This window comes from Mauremys reevesii, linkage group 1 (assembly GCF_016161935.1).
Source record: "Mauremys reevesii isolate NIE-2019 linkage group 1, ASM1616193v1, whole genome shotgun sequence".
NCBI lineage: Eukaryota > Metazoa > Chordata > Testudines > Geoemydidae > Mauremys > Mauremys reevesii.
This window is the reverse complement of record NC_052623.1, coordinates 128,588,041-128,609,975: the sequence shown is the minus strand read 5'-3', so window position 1 is coordinate 128,609,975 and position 21,935 is coordinate 128,588,041. Positions and strand designations below refer to the sequence as shown.

General features: G+C 40.4%; 1 protein-coding gene across 1 annotated transcript in view; it reads left to right on the top strand.

Moving 5' to 3' along the window:
* DHRSX (dehydrogenase/reductase X-linked) overlaps nucleotides 1–21,735 on the top strand; it is a 222,025-nt gene extending 200,290 nt beyond the window's left edge. Inside the window, exon 7 of the mRNA XM_039535496.1 lies at nucleotides 21,273–21,735. Coding sequence (XP_039391430.1) covers nucleotides 21,273–21,470 — 198 coding nt within the window. The 3' untranslated portion in view covers nucleotides 21,471–21,735. The remainder of the gene's footprint in view (nucleotides 1–21,272) is intronic.
* Nucleotides 21,736–21,935: the final 200 nt, after the last annotated feature.

The window sequence follows — 21,935 nt, the reverse complement described above, 5'->3', positions numbered from 1 at the left end:
TAGAAACTACATGAAGGTGTGGTGCGATATATAGGTTTGCTGAGACAAGGTGAGTGAGGTAATATCTTTTATTGGGCCAACTTCTGTTGGTGAGAGAGACAAGCCTGCCAGTTTACATAAAGCTACAGGTTTGCTAGCATTCATTTGGGCACGACTTGCATAACTCACTTACTATGTTGCCACTTACAGACAGTGCAGCCATGCCAAATTGATGCTGATAAAACTTATTCCATCTGCATGTGCCAATTATTTGACAGAAAAAAATATTTTTGGAATGTTTTGGAGAGTTATTGGCACTGTTTCCCACATCCCGCCCCCAATCTCTGTGCTTGTAAAGCCAGGTGCCTTAGTTACCATGAATCCAAGTGTACAGGGCTCAAAGCATGACAGAAAGAACTCTATACGTAATCTAAAACAGCGTTTCCATAGATAAACAGACAAAACGCTGAATCTTTATCTCAGGCCTTCAAGGAGGAGCAGCAATTGCTGGGTCCCACTGGAAAACATGACAAATAATAAAGCCAAATTTTGGTCTCGGTTAAACTCACTGAAGCTCATGGAGTTTCACTGGTGTAACTGAGTACAAAATTTGGCCCAATATCCCTTGCTGTGTGTTCCAAGAGTACCATAATCCTGGGCATCCCATAGTTACAAGTAGTCAATACACATATTGGCAGGTGAGTGTTAGCTTGTCAGTTGATATGCATTATTACACTGTGTAAATATTTCCTTCAAAATATATCAAGTCTGTAAGTCTTCACAGGGCACATAGTTACAGTTGGCAGTCCCAGTTTTAGGGTTGGAACGTGTAAGCTCACAGCTAAGTTACATGACCATGTTCCAGCTGTGTGGGAGGAAATGTGGGTCAACAGTGACAGAGGCTGTGCATGAGTCCTAAACAACATGCAATAAAACCACAATGTGCTTGCACAGCTTCCCAGGGATGGAATTTACATAAGAACATAAGAATGGCCGTACTGGGTCAGACCAAAGGTCCATCCAGCCCAGTATCCTGTCTACCGACAGTGACCAATGCCAAGTGCCCCAGAGGAAGTAAACCTAACAGGCAATGATCAAATGATGCCATCCATCTCCACCCTCTGACAAACAGAGTCTAGGGACACCATTCCTTACCCATCCTGGCTAATAGCCGTTAATGGATGGACCTAAGCTCCATGAATTGTGCTGGTTGGGGCTCTTTCAGACTGAGCTAGTTCTCTGTCACTGGATGAGATGGAGATGGATCTCCCAGTCCAGTGTTCAGACGTGCTTTTAAAAATTAAGAGTTGCCCAAAATGTTTGGGATATTTTTGGTTTGCTGTCTTGAGCTATGGAGCTTGCAACCTTTGACCTAGAATCCTTTCTTCATTTTACTAATGGTTTAGCCAGGGTTGGTGCATATGTTTTGAGAAATGATATTATTCTGATTCTAATGTAACCTTATTCAGTATCTTTGCCTGCTGAGCTTTTAGGAAACATTGCTTTCTCAAATAACTGTGATATTACTTGCAGCATATTGTGTTCAGATGATTAAAGGCAGAGAGAGAGAGAGGCTCTCATTTTTTTAATTTAATCTGTTGAAAATAAGATGACATATTCAAAGTAATTTTTAAAGAGAAGCTTTGCTCTGAAGAGTGGCTGTAAAGATGACATTGTGGGATGTTTACTGTACATATCCAATGTATTCACTTTACAAACACGTCAGACCTGTAAACTCAGCCTGCATTCTGAGACAAACTGGATATTATGTTCTCACACATTATTAACAGGACTACAGGTTCTGAAAGCTAAACTACAGCCTATATGCCGCCCCATTGTCTTCAGATGATGTCTTCTATGGGTACTTCGGTGGTTCTGCATAGGTGTAACTGAAGATAATTTTGGACAGGGAAATTGATCAGCATAGCTATAGCAAAATAAGTTATTGCGCTATATCCATGCCAGAATAACTCCCAGCATGGATGCTCTATTCTTGTATAAAAGTGACTTTTATTTGGGAGTAGAGTGTTCACACCAGGAGTTGTTGTTTTGCTATAGCTATGCCAGTTAACTTCCCCATGTAGACAAGTCCATAGTAAAGTAAACAATCAGGCTGATGATACACAAAAAAGAATAGAATTCAGCTCACACTCATCTTTCTTTTGGCTCTTATAGAAGTAGTGCTTACCCAGTCTGGCTCTGGGGCCTGCCACAGTCTTAGTTTCTCTAGTTAAGAAAACTTTGCACTGTGGGTGTTTTCTCAGTAACTCTCCCCTTCTGGGAGTCTGGTTTATTAGCATAAAGTTCAAAATAACACAACTTTCAACAAACCTTCCTAATTGGCTCCTGCTCTCTACAGACTTGTATTTCCCAGGCTGTCCCCTGGGAACTAACTTGTATGTCTCTGTGTAGTGCAGGGATCGGCAACCTTTGGCATGCGGCCCATCAGGGAAATCCGCTGGCGGGCCGGGAGCTGTGATCGGCCAAACTGCAGACGCTGCAGGTAAACAAACCATCCTGGCACGCCAGCGGATTTCCCTGATGGGCCGCATGCCAAAGATTGCTGATCCCTTGTGTAATGCATCATGTGACCCTTTTATGCATCTATTCTACCCTGGCACCAGTGCAGCTGAGCCCCAACTCCCTTAAAGGGGTATTTTTGCCACTGTTGATGCTGAATGTAGATCTAGTAAGTCAGAAGATGGCAGTTTCCTAATCACTTTTCTGAATAATTTTCACTGTAAATGCTGTTGCAACCATACATTCAGTCCTCAGTCCGTTTTCATTCAGGCTGAGCCTCTTTTTCAGCTACTGTAACAGCTTACATATCGTAAATGTGTACATCTCCCAGTGCTTTGGCTGGGGAACCTCTTTCTGAAAGGTCTGCACTGCATTAGGTCGAACATGGACTGCTCAATGGGTCATAGATTTCCAGCTGTTTAAAAAGTAGTAGAATATAAAATGTGTTTATGGCAAGATGTTTAGATCTGTCACCTCTGGGTCACTCAATATACTTTAAGAAGAGGATCTAAAGGAGATACGGTCCTGTCAGTGCTCCCACACTGTACTAGTATGTGTGATGATGTAGCTGTGGTTTTCTGCTTATGCTCATGCTCTCAACACTGAGATGAAAGGCATCTAAAGCATCAGAATTTAAAGGCTGGGATAAAGCAGGATTGTGCCAGTGCTACAGTAGTTGCCATAAAGAGCCAGCATTTACCAATGGAATCCTGTGCAAGTTACTGTACTTCCTATTCTAAGAACCATTCTGTGATAGCTGTCGGCAAAGGCTGACTTTTTAAGAGTGTCTACTGCCAGCATATATCATAAATGGGGGAATCAACAAGCACAAAGGTGTTTATTGACATGTCATAAACCAAAATAAATAGGAGTAAGTTTTGTTTTCTTCTCTCATGCTGGGAGTCCTTCCCTTTATGCTCACATTGTTTTCTCTGCCATTCTTTCATTGCCTTTTTGACCAAAAATGGGGAGAGGGTGCTTATAGTAAGACCCCAAGTAAATATTTAGGCACCTAAATAAGTACCCTGATTTTCAAACCAATCAGCTCCTCCTTTTGAAAACCTCAGTCAAATTTCCTGCTTATTGGCCTCTCTCATCTCTCTCTGTTGTGCTTTTCGGAATAATAGTTCTTCCTGTTGGCGATTGACAAGAAGAGCTGATTCCCACAGTGCTGATATAGAACCATAACGGAAAGTATTGGGCTATGTGACTGGAGTGGAGCAGCTTTCAACCAAAGCAGGAACTTTTATTGTTCATTTTCAGGTGTAATGAAAGTTGTGGACATCACATAGAACAAATTTGTCTAGGTAAAATGGGATGTGTGGCAGCAGTAAGTATTTTTGCCTTTTTCGCTTCCTATTTGGATTACCATAATGTGCTCCTGGAGATTAGGCAGTCCTTGGAGGTTCCTTAGAAACTTCAGCTAGTGCATCATTCAGAAGCCAGGCTGTGTGGAGGGGTTGATTGCAGGTTGATTGAACTACATTAGTGCTCCCATAGGCTGTTCTGGTTTCCTGTTCATTACCAGGTGTAGGTTAAGTGCTGATCTTGATCTTTCAAGACTTATGTGGTTTGATTTGTGGCTCCCTTAAAGACTGTAGCTCTTCTGGTATCCTGCTGTGACACTTGAGGTCAGCGGATGAACTCTGGCTAACCGTCACTAGAATGGACTGCCTGAGGGCTAAAGGGAGGTGTTTGCCCAGTATCCTTAACTCTGGAATCACTTCTCTCAGTGGCCTCAATAAGCCTGAATTTGTTAACCTCCAGAGCACTGAGCAAATGCCATCGTTAAGTTCAGGCTTTTGTATGAGAGGCTGGGAGAGGTATTTTTATGTTCTTGTTTTAGTATGGTGAGTCTGCTTCATTTGAACTGATGCTTGTAACACTAAATCTTGTGTAGTTTTTATATACACTTGGAGAATTGGTAATGGGCACATTTAAAAAATTGAAAAATAAATGTGCTGCTTCTGTGTTTTTTAGTGTGTGTTTTAAAAACATGATACTGTAATTTAAAGCACGCAGGGTGAGTTTATAGTCTCTAGTGTGCTCTTGGACTCCAAGTTATAGGCCTGTGGTAAACCACTGACCCCTGATCCCTTATGACAGGTAAGATGTGTTAACAGTCCACAGAATTACTGAGCTATATGTTTGCCTTCTGATGTGAATCCATGTCTAGATTTAAAAACGATAAATCCTTTGGATTATATTGAAAATTTGAACAGTCAAGATATAAATGGTGCACTACACTGAAACATAGGTCTCTTAAGCTGCCCTACATTTAGATGCAATTCACTAATCCCTCATGCACTTTTCATTGCTGTTGGCAGCATGAAGGATTTCTCTTATATTTGTGATGGAAACATCTGTTTACAAATCATGTCACTGAGATACGCATCTTCCTTATTAGTTCTCCAAGGTATTAGGTAAATAGGCACAGTTCCTCTAGTAAACATCACTGCATTGCAGACTCATGTGCACCAGGAAATTTTTGTTCATGTACATTTTTCTGCTGCGTAAAAAAATCCCTTATTTTCACATGTGGTAGCCATGAGATATCACAGTGGAATACATGTAGCTCTAGCTCTCTATTTGCCTTACTCATGGTATCAGCTTGTATCTCTGGTTGATGGTGAATATGTATTAACAGAGCTTTGCAGGCATTTTATTACAACAATCATACAATGCCATTATCATGGAATAAGATGGGAATCTAAAACTCAAAAGGCTAAGGCACTCTGCATGTTATCGATAGATTCTAGGTAGTTTTCATGTTCAAGTATTACTGTTATATTCTGTTGTTTTCCATATACTACATTATGTCCATGAACTAAGTCATTTATATTTTTTACCATATGCTAAACAGGAAGGTGAACTGTCATTCTAATGTTGCGAATCATAGAATATTAGGGTTGGAAGAGACCTCAGGAGGTCATCTAGTCCAATCCCCTGCTCAAAGCAGGACCAACACCAACTAAATCATCCCAGCCAGGGCTTTGTGAACCTGGGCCTTAAAAACCTCTAAGGATGGAGATTCCACCACCTCCCTAGGTAACCCATTCCAGTGCTTCACCACCCTCCTAGTGAAATAGTGTTTCCTAATATCCAACCTAGACCTCCCCCACTGCAACTTGAGACCATTGCTTCTCATTCTGTCATCTGCCACCCCTAAGAACAGCCTAGCTCCATCCTCTTTGGAACCCCCCTTCAGGTAGTTAAAGGCTGCTATCAAATCCCCCCTCACTCTTCTCTTCTGCAGACTAAATAAGCCCCGTTCCCTCAGCCTCTCCTCGTAAGTCATGTGCCCTAGCCCCCTAATCATTTTTGTTGCCCTCCGCTGGACTCTCTCCAATTTGTCCACATCCCGTCTGTAGTGCTGGGACCAAAACTGGACACAACACTCCAGGTGTGGCCTCACCAGTGCTGAATAGAGGGGAATAATCACTTCCCTCGATCTGCTGGCAATGCTCCTACTAATACAGCCCAATATGCTGTTGACCTTCTTGGCAACAAGGGCACACTGCTGACTCATATCCAGATTCTCATCCACTGTAATCCACAGCATATATTAAATTTAAGTCACCTACAAAACTAAATAATATTCCAGTATAAACTTAGCTATTGCACTGAAGACAAAGCCTTGAGAATGCTGGCAGCTTACACAATCCTTTAACTTCCACATACTATTTGTCATTGTCAGTGCAAATCATGGAGCAGAAACCTTGCAATTATCCTCCAGTTAATGTACTTTCAAATCGAAAGAAAGGGCAGATCTGTGGTATGTCTGACAAGCAATCAGCTCACCTTCATTCCAAGCAAAAAAAAAAAAAAGCTCTTCAGTGGGGCTTCTTAATGATGAAACACGTCATGCCAGGTCTGCTAACAACACTTAGAATAAGAAACATGAGAGTAACTTTTTCTTTAAATTAAGCCAGAAGCTTGAGATCAGACAGTGCAAGGTGCCCAGATATGTGCTCTGTGGTAGTATAGTAGCTTCCTGCCCTGCCCTTCACATTATGAATGAATTAACAAACAACAACAACAACAAAAAAGCATTGCAGTATTATTGATATTCTTCTGTCAGGTTAATACCCACTAGCCTGCTACATTTCATACCATTCGGAAATAGTGAAGAAGTACAGCTTTTGTGTGTAGACAAGACCTGTGTTTGAAATGTGTGTATTGACAAACCCATGGATATCATTTTTCATTTATAATTAGGCAAATATCAAAACTCAAACTCAGATATGATTATATTTTAATGGAGAAGTTCATAACAGTTAAAACTATTTCCTGTGGTTGTTTACTAATTAAAGAAACATTTAATACAAACATTTGTACTTAAATGTTACATTTGAAAATTTCTGAGCATGGTTATAGTGTTTCTGCATTATGCTTGATCATTTATGGATTTTTACAGAGTATTCTTAGCATTTGTTTAAACTAGAAGAGCAGTTTGCTCTAATATGGAAGGCCATATTAGAGAATTAGGCCTCTTTTTTTTTAAAAAAAAAGACCAAATAGCTTTTTCCCTCTATTATCTTATATTTACAGTTATTGGTGCTTATTGGCAGATTTGATAACCTCACAGATTCACCCTGTGGTTTGGGAAACAGCCCAGAGACATTCCCCTCTGGTAGAAGCCACAGTCCAAGTCAATTCCTCCTGTGTTTGATCAGGAGTTGGGAGGTTTGGGGGGAACCAGGGCCCACCCTCTATTCTGGGTTCCAGCCCAGGGCCCTATGGACTGCCGCTGTCTAGATGCCTCCTGGTACAGTTGCACGACAGCTACAACTCCCTGGGCTACTTCCCCATGGCCTCCTCCCAACACCTTCTTTATCCTCACCACCAGATCTTCCTCCTGATGTCTGATAACACTTGTACTTCTCAGTCCTCCAGCAGTATGCCTACTCATGCTCAGCTTCTTGCACACCTCTTGCTCTCAGTTCCTCACACGCACTTCCTCTCCTCTGACTCCCTGACTTCCCCTTGGCCTGACTGGAGTGAGCCCTTTTATAACTGAGGGACCTTAATTAGAGTCAGGTGCTTAACAGCCTCACCTGACTCTTAGTAGGTTAATTGAAGTCAGGTGTTCTCATTAGCCTGGAGCAGCATCTGCTCTGGTCACTTGGGGAACAGAAAACTGCTTATCCAGTGGCCAGTATATCTCCCTTCTACTACTCTGCTGTTCGTCCACTGGCTCCCTTGACGCCTTCGAGGAGCAGTGGGCGTTGTCCGGGGTTCTCTGCTCGGTGTCCCCATCTGGTTCCCTTCGTTTAGCCCTGTGACCTCACTCCCGCTCCTGTTTTTTTTCATTAGTTGTCCCACATACTTAGTTAGTGTCCCGGACCTGTGGATCCTCTCCTTAGGCTGGGGGGAGGTCCTTTAGCAGTGGGCGGGCTTTGCCCGCCCACTTCCTGGATACTAATAGGACTACTCTGCTGTTCGTCCACTGGCTCCCTTGACGCCTTCGAGGAGCAGTGGGCGTTGTCCGGGGTTCTCTGCTCGGTGTCCCCATCTGGTTCCCTTCGTTTAGCCCTATGACCTCACTCCCGCTCCTGTTTTTTTTCATTTGTTGTCCCACGTATTTAGTTAGTATCCCAGACCTGTGGATCCTCCCCTTAGGCAGGGGGGAGGTCCTTTAGCAGTGGGCGGGCTTTGCCTGCCCACTTCCTGGATACTAATAGGACTACTCTGCTGTTCCCAATTGGCCTGGATCTATCACAGTTCTAAATAATATAGATAAAGACCCGATTGTCCTGGTGAGTACTTGGATGGAATACCTACAAGAAAATACCTGAAGGGCCTGATTCTCACATTGCCTTGAACCTGGAGTCAGTTATAACTGGGAACTGTGTGTAAAAAATTCTACTGATGTTGTGAGTGAGCAGGGAATTCTAACTTAGAAGCTTTTTTAGTTTTATGACCGCTTTGTACTGGATTCACATAGGTGTAAATGACCACCCAAGATGGAAGCCATATTAAAGAATTAGGCCTATTATGCTTTAAGAAGTGGTGGTTATGATTCAGAAGGTAGCAGAGGACCTACTAAGTCAGTGATAAACCTCTGTACCAGGATACTCTTAGGAGCCATTGGGCCAGATTCACTGACACTCCAGCGGTTTTGTGCCATTCAAGCTATTCCAAGCAGTGGACCAGTGCATCTGGGATATTGCTTTGCTGGAGAGGCCTGTCTTTTGGAAAAGACATAGGACCGGAGTCATAAAGTCATAGATTCTGAAGTCAGACGTGTCCACTGCGATCACCTAATCTGACCTCCTATATAACCCAGGCCATAGAAATTCCCCCAAACTGTGTTATTCCAGGTTCATGCTGAAATAACTCCATTGGCTTCAGAGGAGAAACACCAGCATAAAACTTGAGTAATGCAGTGATGAGCCAGACCTGTAAAAATTGAAGTCCTGACCATTTTGTGGTCATTAAACATCCCTCGGAATAAACAATAGAACACAGAGTGCCAAATTCACAGTATCACAGTGATATTTCTAAGCAATCCTGCCACTGAGAGTGATCAACTGCAAATTACACAGGTTCATTTACGTTTCAAACTAATGTTGAGTTGTTATATATTCGCAGTATCACGACAAAGAAAAAATGCACCTCAGTCTAAGAAGGAAAGCAAATATTACTATAGAACTCTTAAATAGTGTGCATATTTCTTCTGGGTATAGATTCACATGCTTCATGGCTTCAGTAATTATTTATGAATTAGAGCCAGTTTTTTTCTCAAAATGGAGCTCCTACTCGTTAAGTACAGTCATTATCAATGATTAGCTTTAAAGTTATTGTCATGCACCAGCGGTTCAGATTAAGAAAATAAGTAACTTATTTTACAGCAACATGTAACAGCTGTATAGTATTTATTAATAGCCGACAGGATTCTTTGGATTTCTTTTTAATTACTATTGAAAAGAAATTGTCAACCTTTTAGATTGCCACAAATCCCAGAATGACTAGAACAGTCTTTGTTTTTTAAATGTCATGTTATCTCAGGCCAGAGCTGCAAAAAGATGAATTTGTCAGTTTGATGTTCATATAATTTGCTGGTACTCAGGGTACATGACTCTCCTTTTAATCGCAGTTGTGCTGATTTCTGTGTAATAGACAATACATTACTTTTTCTGATGAAATGATGAGAATAGTGATCTAGCAAGGAGGAAATAATTAAAACTGTTTGTCTTGCAGACTGTCAGAGGCTGTTAGGGATTACACAAATAAAAATTAACTTTTTTTCTGTCTGTGTTACAGTCTCTGCAAAGTTCACAAACAATTGTAATCCTCTTTTACTGAGCACAGACTTAAAGGTTGGTTATTTTTCATTCACTTCATTAAGGATAGTCTTAGATTAGCGAAAAGCAAATATTTTATTATGAAAATGTGCTGATCAGAAAACTGCCTGGCTCCAGATTCTGAGCTGTATTTTGGCCTCTTTATGCCACTTGGGGACTAAAAACCGGCCGGATTGCTTTACCAGCAATCCTCAGAGCTGTGTAGGCCATCAGAAAGACCCTCTGCAACCTCTCGATGTAGCCCCCACACAGGAGCATGCCTGAGGAAAGAATGTTTGTGGCTCAAGCACTTAGCACTCCGGCTATGCTAGGGCACCAGACAGTAATTTGGGGTTGTTGCAGCCAAGCCAGAAGTTAGAGCAGCCCTTGGGGCTTCCAGCAGTCCAAGAATACAAAAAGGCACAACATATTAGAGTCACTTTCACCTCTGCTCTTGCTGGCTTGTGCTTTTCACAGGACGACCTGCACTTTCTGCCCCAGCCTGTATGCATGACAGCTAGTGCACTGTAGCCACCTTCAGGGCCAGCTGTGAACACCTTTCCCTACACTTTGCAGGGTTGGCTGGGTCAAGGTGCTGACATTCATTCACTTGATGTAGGTCTGTTCCTCCTTCTGTTGAACTTATTCCTTCCCACCAAAATGCTGCTACCGCACCCCACCACCACGCATGTTGGATGCCACTCGTGTCTGCTCCAGAGACTGGGAGAAGGGAGTCTGCCAGAACAGCTGATCTACTGCAGCCTTCCACATATCCTGCACAAGCTGATGGAGGGGTTGCAGTAGTGATAGTGGTGTTCTGAGGAAGGGAGTTGCTAGGATGGCATTGAAGCCCCTTGGCTCCTGAAGCACTGAGGAGACCTCAAGTTCCATCCCACTCCACCATCAGGGGTGAACTGAGCATATTTATCAAATGAGAATGTCCTGGGAGACCCAGAAGAGAGTGATAACTTAAATGTGTTGTTTGTTTTACAATCAGGGTGGCGATGGAGCTATATGGCAGTGAGTTAGCATTTGTGGGCCTTGTGGAAAGACTGGGCTTTCCAGAGGGATATGAGGGAAGGGAGGGTGGGTGCTTGGCACACTGGGGTAGGAACATTATTCTAGGCATGGGTGAGGGTCAGGTGGCCGCATGGAAGGAGACATGAAAAGGAAATTAAGGGAGAGGTGCGGCAGGCATCTCTGGTGAAACAAAAGAGTGATGGGGGGGTCATAATTAAGAGTGAGCTGAGAAAGAGATGAAAGTTTAGCATGTGAACCTGCTTGCATGATATTACAGTGGAGCCCTGATTGAAGCCCCTGGGTTCTGCTGTACAGTACATACTAAATAATAAATGGATGCAGAATTGTGCAGAGACTTCAAGGTGAGGACCAGAATTTTAAGCATGGTTCAGTAAGCGCAGGGGAGACAGTGGAGGGATTTGAAGCACAGTGCCAGCTGATTCAGAATCACAGTTCAAACCTCAGTTCAAGTCCCTGCCTTTATTTTTATGTGTTAAAAAAAATGTACTGAATCACAACACACAACGATTTTCATTCATGAATTCAATTGGAAATTTCCCCCAGCAAACAAAGGCTTAATAATCCAGCACACCCCTTGGCTTGCGCCGCTTCTCGCAGCCCCCGTTGTCATGGAACGGTGAACCACAGCTAGTCGGAGCCGCGATCGGCAAAACCTGCGGACGTGGCAGGTAAACAAACCGTCCTGGCCCACCAGCAGATTTTCCTGATGGGCCACGTGCTAAAGGTTGCCGATCCCTGCCCTAGACAGTTATCAGACTCAATTCTTGCCTCCTTAGAGTCGGTCGAAGGGAGAATGAAAAGAGTGGCTGAGACTCAATCGCTGAGCCTAAGGGAAAAGATTAGTACCAATAGATTAATCTCTCTCTCTCTCTCTGTCTCTCTCGTGTAACAGCTATTGGAAAGCCATCCAAAAAAAATATGCTGGCTGTCTGGGTGGCTGGCTGGCAGTCAAATATAAAATCTCACTGGTCTAGGGCACCAGATGTACAGCTATATGTGTCCCCTGCTTATCCATTTGCAGAACGTTGTTGCATGCCAATTGCTATACTTCAGGAGGAGTGAATGGAAGGAGGATCCATTAGAGAGTCCACACAAAATTTTTTAAACAAATGTTTTTTTCCTTCTGATTTATTTCCTCTTCCCCAGTGTTTTTCCTCTTTCATGCTATTAGAGGAGTGCAGAATGCTTCGATGTACTTACAGCACCATGCAATCATCTGGGGCTAGCTTGCTTATCTTACTGAATGAACACTAGCCACACACACACACTTTGAGCCCAGTTCTTTCTTATCCAAGTGAGTTGACTGACTGACTTCAGTGGGACTAGGACTACAGGATCAGGTCCTTTACCAGGCACCTCAGAGGTTAGTTTATCTGTTTACTTTCTGGGTATTTAGGACTGAAGGCTTACTCTGTTCCAGTACTGACACCGCTAGGTGTTTACTTGAAAATGGTAGTGCTCTTGAAATACCTGGTGTTCTCTATATCTTTGGAGTATTTAATAAATTACTCTGTTTTTTGTCTCATGCTTTATCAACCTGTGTCGGTTTACCAAAAGATTTCCTACGCTAATACTATCAAAACATTAGAGTGCTTTGTATGTTCTGAGCATCCTAGAGAGATTAACTAATTGTAAAGTACGTGAGAAAGTATCGTTATCTGATTTTATAGATGGGGAAACTGAGATAGCAAGGTAAACTGACTTGCTTAAGGCCAGGTCTATACTACAGACCTATATTGATATAACTATGTCACTCTGCGGTGTGAAAAAGCCACACCCCTGAGTGATGTAGTTATACAGACCTAACCCCCCTGTGAAGACAGTGCTATGTCGACAGGAGAACTTCTCCCATCAACATAGCTACTGCCTCTCGGGGAGGTGGATTAACTACACCTACGGGTGAAGCTCTCCCATTGGTGTAGTGGTGCCTTCACTAAAGATAGGTCAGATATAGAGTGATTGCTTTGTGAAAAATATTTTACATCATTGTGTGTGATGTGAAAAGTCATTCTACATTACATAGGTGTGCATTTAATTAAGAAGAAAATAAATTCCAAATCCACTGGGAAACATCTTTATTAGGATGTTGCTTGTCCTCATAACATCTTGGCTTGGTAATAGTGTAGCAATCAGTGTAAGTTAAAGACTACTGATTTGCTGTGGTGTATCATTATGGTTGCCCAGAGCCTGGCATTCTTTGAAAAAATTCACTGAAATGGGGATAAACTATAAATTGGCATGAGACAATGCATGGCAGAATTATAAATTAAAAGCCTTCAGAAGGGGTTTGTTGTTTTGATTCCTCTTTTAATTTTGATCCATTCACTCTTTGCTTCATATTTAAATTGGTTTCCCAACAAAGGGAAGGGGATGTAAGTCATTAGATGAAGCAGATGTTCTAGCATTAGAAATCAAAGAGGATCTCTCTCCAAGTAGCTTTGTTGTGTTTACTGAGGGAGGAGCTGTCTTATGTTGTCAGTTATATGACTCAGATAATAACAATGATAGCTGAAAACTCTCTGTAGAATTAAGGCATAGCATGATTAATAGGAATAACAGTATTGCTCTTTAACATAACAAGTCTCTAGTGTGAATACTAAACTATGATTAAGTATTCTTAGTTAATGATAGATCAGTCTATATTTAGGAGTGAGGAGAGGGTTAAAAAAGATCTGTACTTTTTCTCTTATAATTAGGTGTTTGCATGCTATGGTAATGAAAGCCATAGAAATGGCTATAAATAAATGAATGCCATATTATATTACAAACTCAGAGAAGAAGGACAAGCATGGACTTGATGGCTAAGGTACTGGACTGGGACTCAGGGAGCTGGATTCTACTCCTGTCCTCGATCTGTGACCTGAGCAAATCACTGACTGGCTGTGCCTCTGTTTCCCCTCCCACCCTTATATACTTAGATTGTAAGTTCTTCTCGGAAAGGACTGGCTCTAACTACACCTTTGTCCAGTAGGACAATGCAGTTCTTGTGGCTGGGGCCTCTAGGCACTATTATAATATGGAGGAATTTGTGTTACCTTTACATATATATTAATTACGTGTTGATTGTTAGTGGCTCGGTCTGAGATGGTAACAATGAAATAGGGAGACAGGAGTAGTCAGGATTGATTGTCTTTATTAATAAAGTTGCCTTTATTATTTAAGAGTAGCACATAATAAGAATAGATATACAATACCCAATCCAAAGCTTGCAGCCAATGCCAGTCTGATCCCAGTCCTGTCTGAGCCAACCATTAACTCAAACTTGCAATCTTTTATAGATAGGTTGTTGACAAGCCATAACTTCCTTTTTTACACATGACAGTTACACATATCCCCTTTTGTCTGGAACATGGTTGCAAATTTCTAAGCACATAGTGCAATATCCAGACTTACATCCTCATGTGGTTAGTATGTATTGTGGTTAAAAAAGGAATATTATATTAAACATTAAGAAAAGAAACTTTCCATTCTTATTAAACTAAATTTCCCTCTTCATAAAGGTTACACCACTTAATATTATTATTGAAAATTATTCTTAAAACTTCATAGGGGTTTGGTTCACTTAACAATAGGCCTTTTCTTAGCAATAGACCCTTTGGCTTAATGGTTAACGTTGTTATGCTGAGAATCATCTTCGCCGGGACTTCTCACTGGATAGCCTTGTGTCCCCATGAGAAACATTTCTAATGAACAGATGTATAATTTTAACTGTAATGCTGCAGTCCAATGAGTTATACATAGCCTGGGATGGTGCCAGACAGGCCCATGGAGTTGGGACGATACCATCTGCCATAGAGAGGGGTTTAGGCTCCTGTTTGACTAGCACCTAGAACAGACATGGTTGCAAACATCAACCAGGATGGCTCAGTCTATATAGTGTTGTAGAAGGAGCAAACTAATAGAAACAGGCCAAGAAGAAACAATTCATATACCTTCTAATGGTATCACTACGAAGGAAGTCTCATAATCCAGATAGACACATTCACCATGAGACTTATTAGTATTATTTATTATTTGTGTTTCTCTAACACCCCAAAACTCCAATTAGGATTGAGGCCCCCTTGCACTAGATGTTGTATTAATACATGAAAACACACTTTTCCTTCCCTGAAGAATTTATAATCTAATTTAAATCAAAACATAATGAACCATAAGAGGGAAGAGGGATGGAATAGGATAAGGTTAACAGTAATAAATGTATGCTTCCCATAGGCCTGCTATCCTGGGGGCATCTGGGGAGCCACGTTAGCTCCAAGTGTAACTCAGAATAGCCTCAGGGCTGCTCTACCTTATCCCAGTTATGACACTCCAGATGCTGTTATTTTGGCAGGGATCTCTAGAGTGCAGCATTCTTCAGTCTTCCTCCCAACATAAATCCCTACGCTGGGAGGTTAGAAGGGTTTGGAGTAGCACTGGCTATTCTGGCTTGATGCTATTCATAGATTCCAAGGCCAGAAGGGACCATTGTGATCATTCAGGGCCCAACTACATGATTAGGGCATCTTTAAGTTCCCTTTGCCCTGCACACAGCCATATGAAACATACGCATTGGTAGCACAAATTGTTGGCTTTGACAGGCTTCCACTCAATATGTGTCTGATCAAATGAGTGCTCATACCTCAGCAAGTTGTAATCCTGTGGTGACAGATGGCTAAGTTTGTTGTGCAGAAGACTAGATCCAGCATCATATCACATGTGTGAGACACAGAACATGTTACTATTGCTGGCCTCAGATAAAAGTTCTGTATATTCTAATAAATATATGTAGTTCTTTGGTGTCACACCCACCATTGCACTGTGCTGAAAACATATTTGCCACCATTGCATCATACATCCTTTTAATAATTCACTTAAATCAATGGGAGTTAGGCACCTAGGCACTTTCAAAACTCCCACTAAGTACCTTTTGACATTTTTTGGTCCCTAAATACTTCTGAAAACCTGTCTCGAAGGCCAGAATTTTCAAACATGACTGTTTAAGGTTAGCCTCCTCAGTCCATATTTAGGCTCTTAAATGAAAATGGCTTGATTTTTCAGAGGTTCTGAGCACCTATATAGCTCCTACTGATTTCAGTAGGTTTCAGAACTGTGGCCATACTCCTCCTAAGTAAATGTTTGCTCATTTAATAGTTCAGCTTTGTTTCTGTTTTAAGTGACAAACCTAGAGTCTGACAGAATAGATATCAGAAGGCTTCAGAAGCTTTCTCAATTTTCTAGTACTAGAATTTCCAGGAAAAAGCCGGCAATAGGTATCAATTATCCAAGTTAAAACATGTGTCTCTCTTGCTGTGCCTTCCACGGTTCAATTTTTTTCTTTGAAACCGGATTCACAATTAGTTCAACCCAGTACTGCATCTTTTACTATATATTAATATTAATATTTCTAATTCCAGAATAAATTGTCCTCCGCCACAGCATTGTCCTGGAAAGGGTACACTTTTCAGCTCTGTCTCCTCTGTTTCTAATTGTCTCTCTTTTTAAAAAGTGAAACGTAAACCATTTTAATATTGAATGAACCTATTAAAGTCTTCACTTTGCTCGAGGTTAGCAGTTCAAGTGGTCTGAAATTAATTTGGAGGTGCTGGCTAAGTCTTTATGTAGAACAGTATAGTATAGTGTATGAAACATCTCCAGATCTTTCTTGGTCTCTAATTGAGGCAGAACAAAGAGAAGGGTAGAAATAGAGGAGTAGTGGATTAGAAGAGAGAAAATGGAAGAAGGGAGAGAGGGATGCATGAAGGAGAAGAGTAGAATAAGGCTTTTTAAGTCAAGAATGAAGTCTCTGGTCTTGAAAGCTGTATCACAGATTCTTGTCCTGTCTATTTGTGTATCTGACATTTTGTATTAACATTAGGTGTTGTCATTGTTATGAGCCCAGCTATTTACTTAGTGACCACTGTACATGTAATTATGGCTACATAATAGTTTCCATTCAAATTTTCAAATGAGTGTTTTCAATCACTCATAATTTTCTGAAATGCTCACTTTTGGGACTGAAACTGTCCAGGGTTTGATGTACATAAGGAGCATTGTAGCTACACTAGGAAAGCTGCAGAGCAGGTCCTGCAGAACAAGTCCTGGTGAAGAGTCTAAGGTTGACCACCATCAGCTAACACATTTTAAAGATTCATGCAGGCAGACCTCTGAGTCTGTTCAGAGCCTGTTGAAGTTGATGGAACTCTACACAAGTGCAAGGGTACACACGCACATGTAGCTCCATCACCAGCACCTTTCAGGATTAGGCCTTTCATTGAGAACTCCAGTGCAACATTTTATTTTTGGTTATTTTTTAAAAAATCCATATTATTTTAGTCATGAACTATCATCACTGGAATTTGTGAGTCACTGACATTCTTCCTTTACACTTGTTGAACTCAGTAACACAATGTCCAGTGACCCATCACATGAGTAATAGGCGAACGGTATCACTAGCTTTATAATTAAAATACAGACAATACCTTAAGACTCAATGCTTTCCTTCTGACAGATGTAATATATTAATGAAATATTAATGATTACTACTAATTGCTATCCTTCTGCTATTACGAAATTTAATTTGTTGCTATTAGTGACGATGATTTGTTAGTTATCCAAGGTTAGAAAATTTAATTGAGACACAAGCCTCTTTTAGAAGGCAGTCCTGGCTAAGAGTTAAGCCCTTATTTGGCAAAGAATTATGTACATGCTTAACTTAAAGCAGTGTCAATATTATCTTTGAAGCCAGTGGAACTACTCACAGTACGTAAAGTTCAGCATGCACACTAATCTTTGCAGTATCACGGCCTTATTTGATTTTACTGTTGCCAATGCCTTCCCAGTGCAGAGTGGTTTTCATTGAAACATCAACATTTACCATTACTTGCCTGGGCTGGATTTTTTTTACACATGTTGAGTAATATCTTACCCTGTGAATAGTCTGTTATCTGATTACCATAATATTTACTATGCTATCTTTGGACTAGGAAATAACTGTGGTGCCTTAAATACCAAGTCTTTGTGGGGTAATTGATAATAACTGTTGACATTTTAATTGTGATCAGTGCAGTGTTGTTTACTAATGGCCTGATCCGAAGTCAATGGGAGTTTTCTTGTTGACTTCAGTGTGTTTTGAATCAGGCCTGAAGTGGAGAAATTGGTCCTTATGTTCACAGTAACACATACGTAGAATCCTCAACAATGTAAGATTCTAACATTAACTTAAATTTCTTCTTCAAGTAGGTGAATGATTGTGTTGCTGAGCTTTGTTCCAATTAAAGTATACTGTTCACAATTATTCACATTATGAGGAATGTGCCAGGAACACGGTTAGAGGTCCTGGACAGCTCCAAAGCCACACAGTTTGTTCTGCAAAACTTAGCTTCAGTCCTAATGGCAGCCATCTGCTGTTAAGGCTTCTCCCACCTCCTTCCCAAGATAGTGCTTTGTCCACAGCTGCCCTTCTGCTACTGCCAGCTCTGCATTAGGGACCTGTGCAGGTATTATAGCCAGCCAGCTGCCAAGCTCACCTAATACTGTCACATAGATCTCAATTTACTACATTATTCAGCATGGCTCTGACACATATTGGGGGAATGGGGCCTCAGCACCTAATTTATGCCCAATGAATCAAAAAGTATAATGGTTGCTATTAAAACCTTTATGAGATTGCCACCGCAAGCAGATAACATTACTGCAGAATTTGTGCTACAGTGGGAATGCCGTTGAATGAATATTGTTTTAAGTGTCTATTTATTAACAAAAATCACACACAAAAAATCAAATAAATTAGGTGTGAATATATTTGTACGAATCAACCACCCTGCTCTATAGCATTTTGATTTATGTTTAAAACAGTAATTGAATAAGATCTTAAAAATATTAGGTCTGTCAATTAATCGCAGTTAACTCATGCGATTAACTAAAAAAATTAATAGTGATTAATTGTACTTATAACAATAAAATATCAATTGAAATATTTTTGGATGTTGTATCAATTTCAACTACAGCACAGAATACAGAGTGCACAGTGCACTTTATATTATTATTTTATTACAAATATATGTACTGTATAAATGATAAAATAAATAGTATTTTTCAATTCACCTCATACAAGTACTGAAATGCAATCTCTTTATCATGAAAGTGTAACTTACAAATGCAATTTTTTTTCGGTTACATAACTGCACTCAAAAACAAAACAGTGTAAAACTTTAGAGCCTACAAGTCCACTCAGTCCTACTTTTTATTCTGCCAGTCACTAAGACAAACAAATTTGTTTACATTGACGGGAGATACTGCTGCCTGCTTCTTATTCACAATGTCACCTGAAAGTGAGAACAGGCATTCACATGGCACTTTTGTAGCCAACGTTGCAAGAGATTTACATGCCAGATATGCTAAACATTCTTATGCCCCTTCATGCTTCAGCCACCATTCCAGAAGACATGCTTCCATGCTGATGATGCTTGTTGAAAAAAATAATGCATCAATTAAATTTGTGACTGAACTCCTGGGGGGAGAATTGTATGTCTCTTGTTCTGTGTTACCCGCATTGTGCCATATATTTCATGTTATAGCAGTCTTGGATGATGACCCAGCACCTGTTCATTTTAAGAACACTTTGACAGCAGATTTGACAAAACACAAGAAGGTACCGATGTGAGATTTCTAAAAATAGCTACAGCACTCGACTCAAGGTTTAAGAATCTGAAGTGCCGTCCAAAATCTGAGAGGGACAAGGTGTGGAGCATGCTTTTAGAAGTCTTAAAAGAGCAGCACTCTGATGCAGAAACTACAGAACCTAAAGCACCAAAAAAGAAAATCAACCTTCTGCTGGTGGCATCTGACTCAGATGATGAAAATGAACATGCGTCAGTCCCCACTGCTTTGGATCGTTATCAAGCAGAACCCATCATCAGCATGGAAGCATGTTCTCTGGAATGGTGGTTGAAGCATGAAGGGACATATGAATCTTTAGTGCATCTGGCACGTCAGTATCTTGCAATGCCAACAACAGTGCCATGTGAACGGATGTTCTCACTTTCAGGTGACATTGTAAATAAGAAGCAGGCAGCATTATCTCTTGCAAATTGTAACCAACGTTGTTTGTCTGAGTGATTGGCTGACCAAGAAGTAGGACTGAGTGGACTTTTAGGCTCTAAAGTTTTACATTGTTTTATTTTTTAATGCAGTTTTTTTGTACATAATTCTACATTTGTAAGTTCAACTTTCATGATAGAGAGTGCACTACAGTACTTGTATGAGGTGAATTGAAAAATATTTTTGTTTTGTTTTTTACAGTGCAAATATTTGTAATAAAAAATAAATATAAAGTGAACACTGTACACTTTATTCTGTGTTGTAATTGAAATTAATGTATTTGAAAATGTAGTAAACATCCAAAAATATTTAAAATAAATGGTATTCTACTGTTGTTTAACAGTGCGATTAATCACAATTAATTTTTTTAATCACTTGACAGCCCTAAAAATACTATCACATTTGTCAAAAAAGTTTTTGAGAAATGCTATCCAATCAGCTTTAGGCAATACTGTGAAATGACCACTGTACTGTTAATTACTTACAGAAGCAAAATTATGAAGATTAAAATGATTATGTATGAGGCCTTGATCATAATCTGTATCACTAATAAATGCAAACATTCAAAATAAATCTGTACTTCAGTGCAAGTTTAAAAACAACAAAAACTGGCATCATTTCAATGGTGAATGTGTGTGATCCCTCTATATGCAGTCTGGAGAGTGTTTTGGGTTCCCTCAGGATGAAAGGTGTTTCATGAAATAAGGTATTAATTTAATTTAAACATTTGTTTCATGCTAAATGTTACAAAACTTCTACCATTTTATTTTCTGACAGCAGCGAACTCGGATAATTATGTTCTATGCAAAATATAATAATCTGGTTTACCTTTCCTGGTTGGATTAAACACCAGAATTTTCATTTGCTATTGTAGATGTCCTGGTCTTTTGCTCATGCCACATTATTAAAAAGTGTGCTTTATCCACACAGCCTAAACTTTCATCTGCTTAGAGCAGATTAAAGAACCTGTCCTTATAAATGAATAATTACACGAGCGATTTTAATATTTTTGTTTGCTTTTAGAAATGAATTAACTACCTCCCTGAGAAACAAACTTCGTATTGGTTTATTGCTGGAAAAGATGGGCCTGGACCAAAATCCTGGCTCTAAATATCTCATAGTTTTCCATGTGCATGTGAGAGTTTTGTGGCTTGAAGCTGTCTCTAAATAGATAGTTAGTAAAATGCTATACTGTGCTGGCTGGATACATGGCCTTTTTCCTCCCCTTCCTCATCAGAGTGTGAATAAAACCACAAAGCTTGCTACAGGACAAGGGAAGCGCTTTGATATTGGTAGTGTATAGTGATGAACCAAGTTCTTTATGTATATGCACTTGTCTCATTTAGCTTTGCTTTCTACTGGCTGCAGACTCCGGAGGAAGGAGCCTTTACATCCATCTATGCAGCTGTCTCACCAGAGCTGGAAGGAGTTGGTGGCATCTATCTTTACAATGAGCAAAGGACAAAATCTACTGATGTATCGTATGATGAAGAGCTGCAGCGAAGGCTCTGGACTGAAAGCTGCAAGATGACTAGGATTTCTGATGTAGGTAGCAGAGATCTCTAAAAGTAGCAACTTCCAACTGGGTGAATGAAATGTGTCCAACAAGCATCCTTACCTGACTCCTTGCAGCATGAACCATCATCCTGGAATTCACTGTTCAGTTCCAAAGGCAAATGTGAACAGTGCTGCTTTTCACTTGAACCCATAGTCTGCTAGGGAGTCAAGGGGAAATATTCCCACAGAAATGTGCATAGGGTGGTTTTAAATTTAACCATCAGTTTTGTAATCATGATGTTTTGGTCTGTGATTAAAAAAATCATTAACCTTGTGCAGAATTGTGCTTTTCCCTTTTTATGTAACAAGAGGAGACTGTCCCTTGTGGGACTGTTCTGTCTGAGAACCAGCTCTGCAAATCTTGCAAGTATAACTTAATCCACTTCTTATCACTTCAGAAAATTTAGAGTTTCTTTCCTTAAACTTCTTAAATCCTGTCAACACTTTATAATAAGTGACAGATCATTATAATTC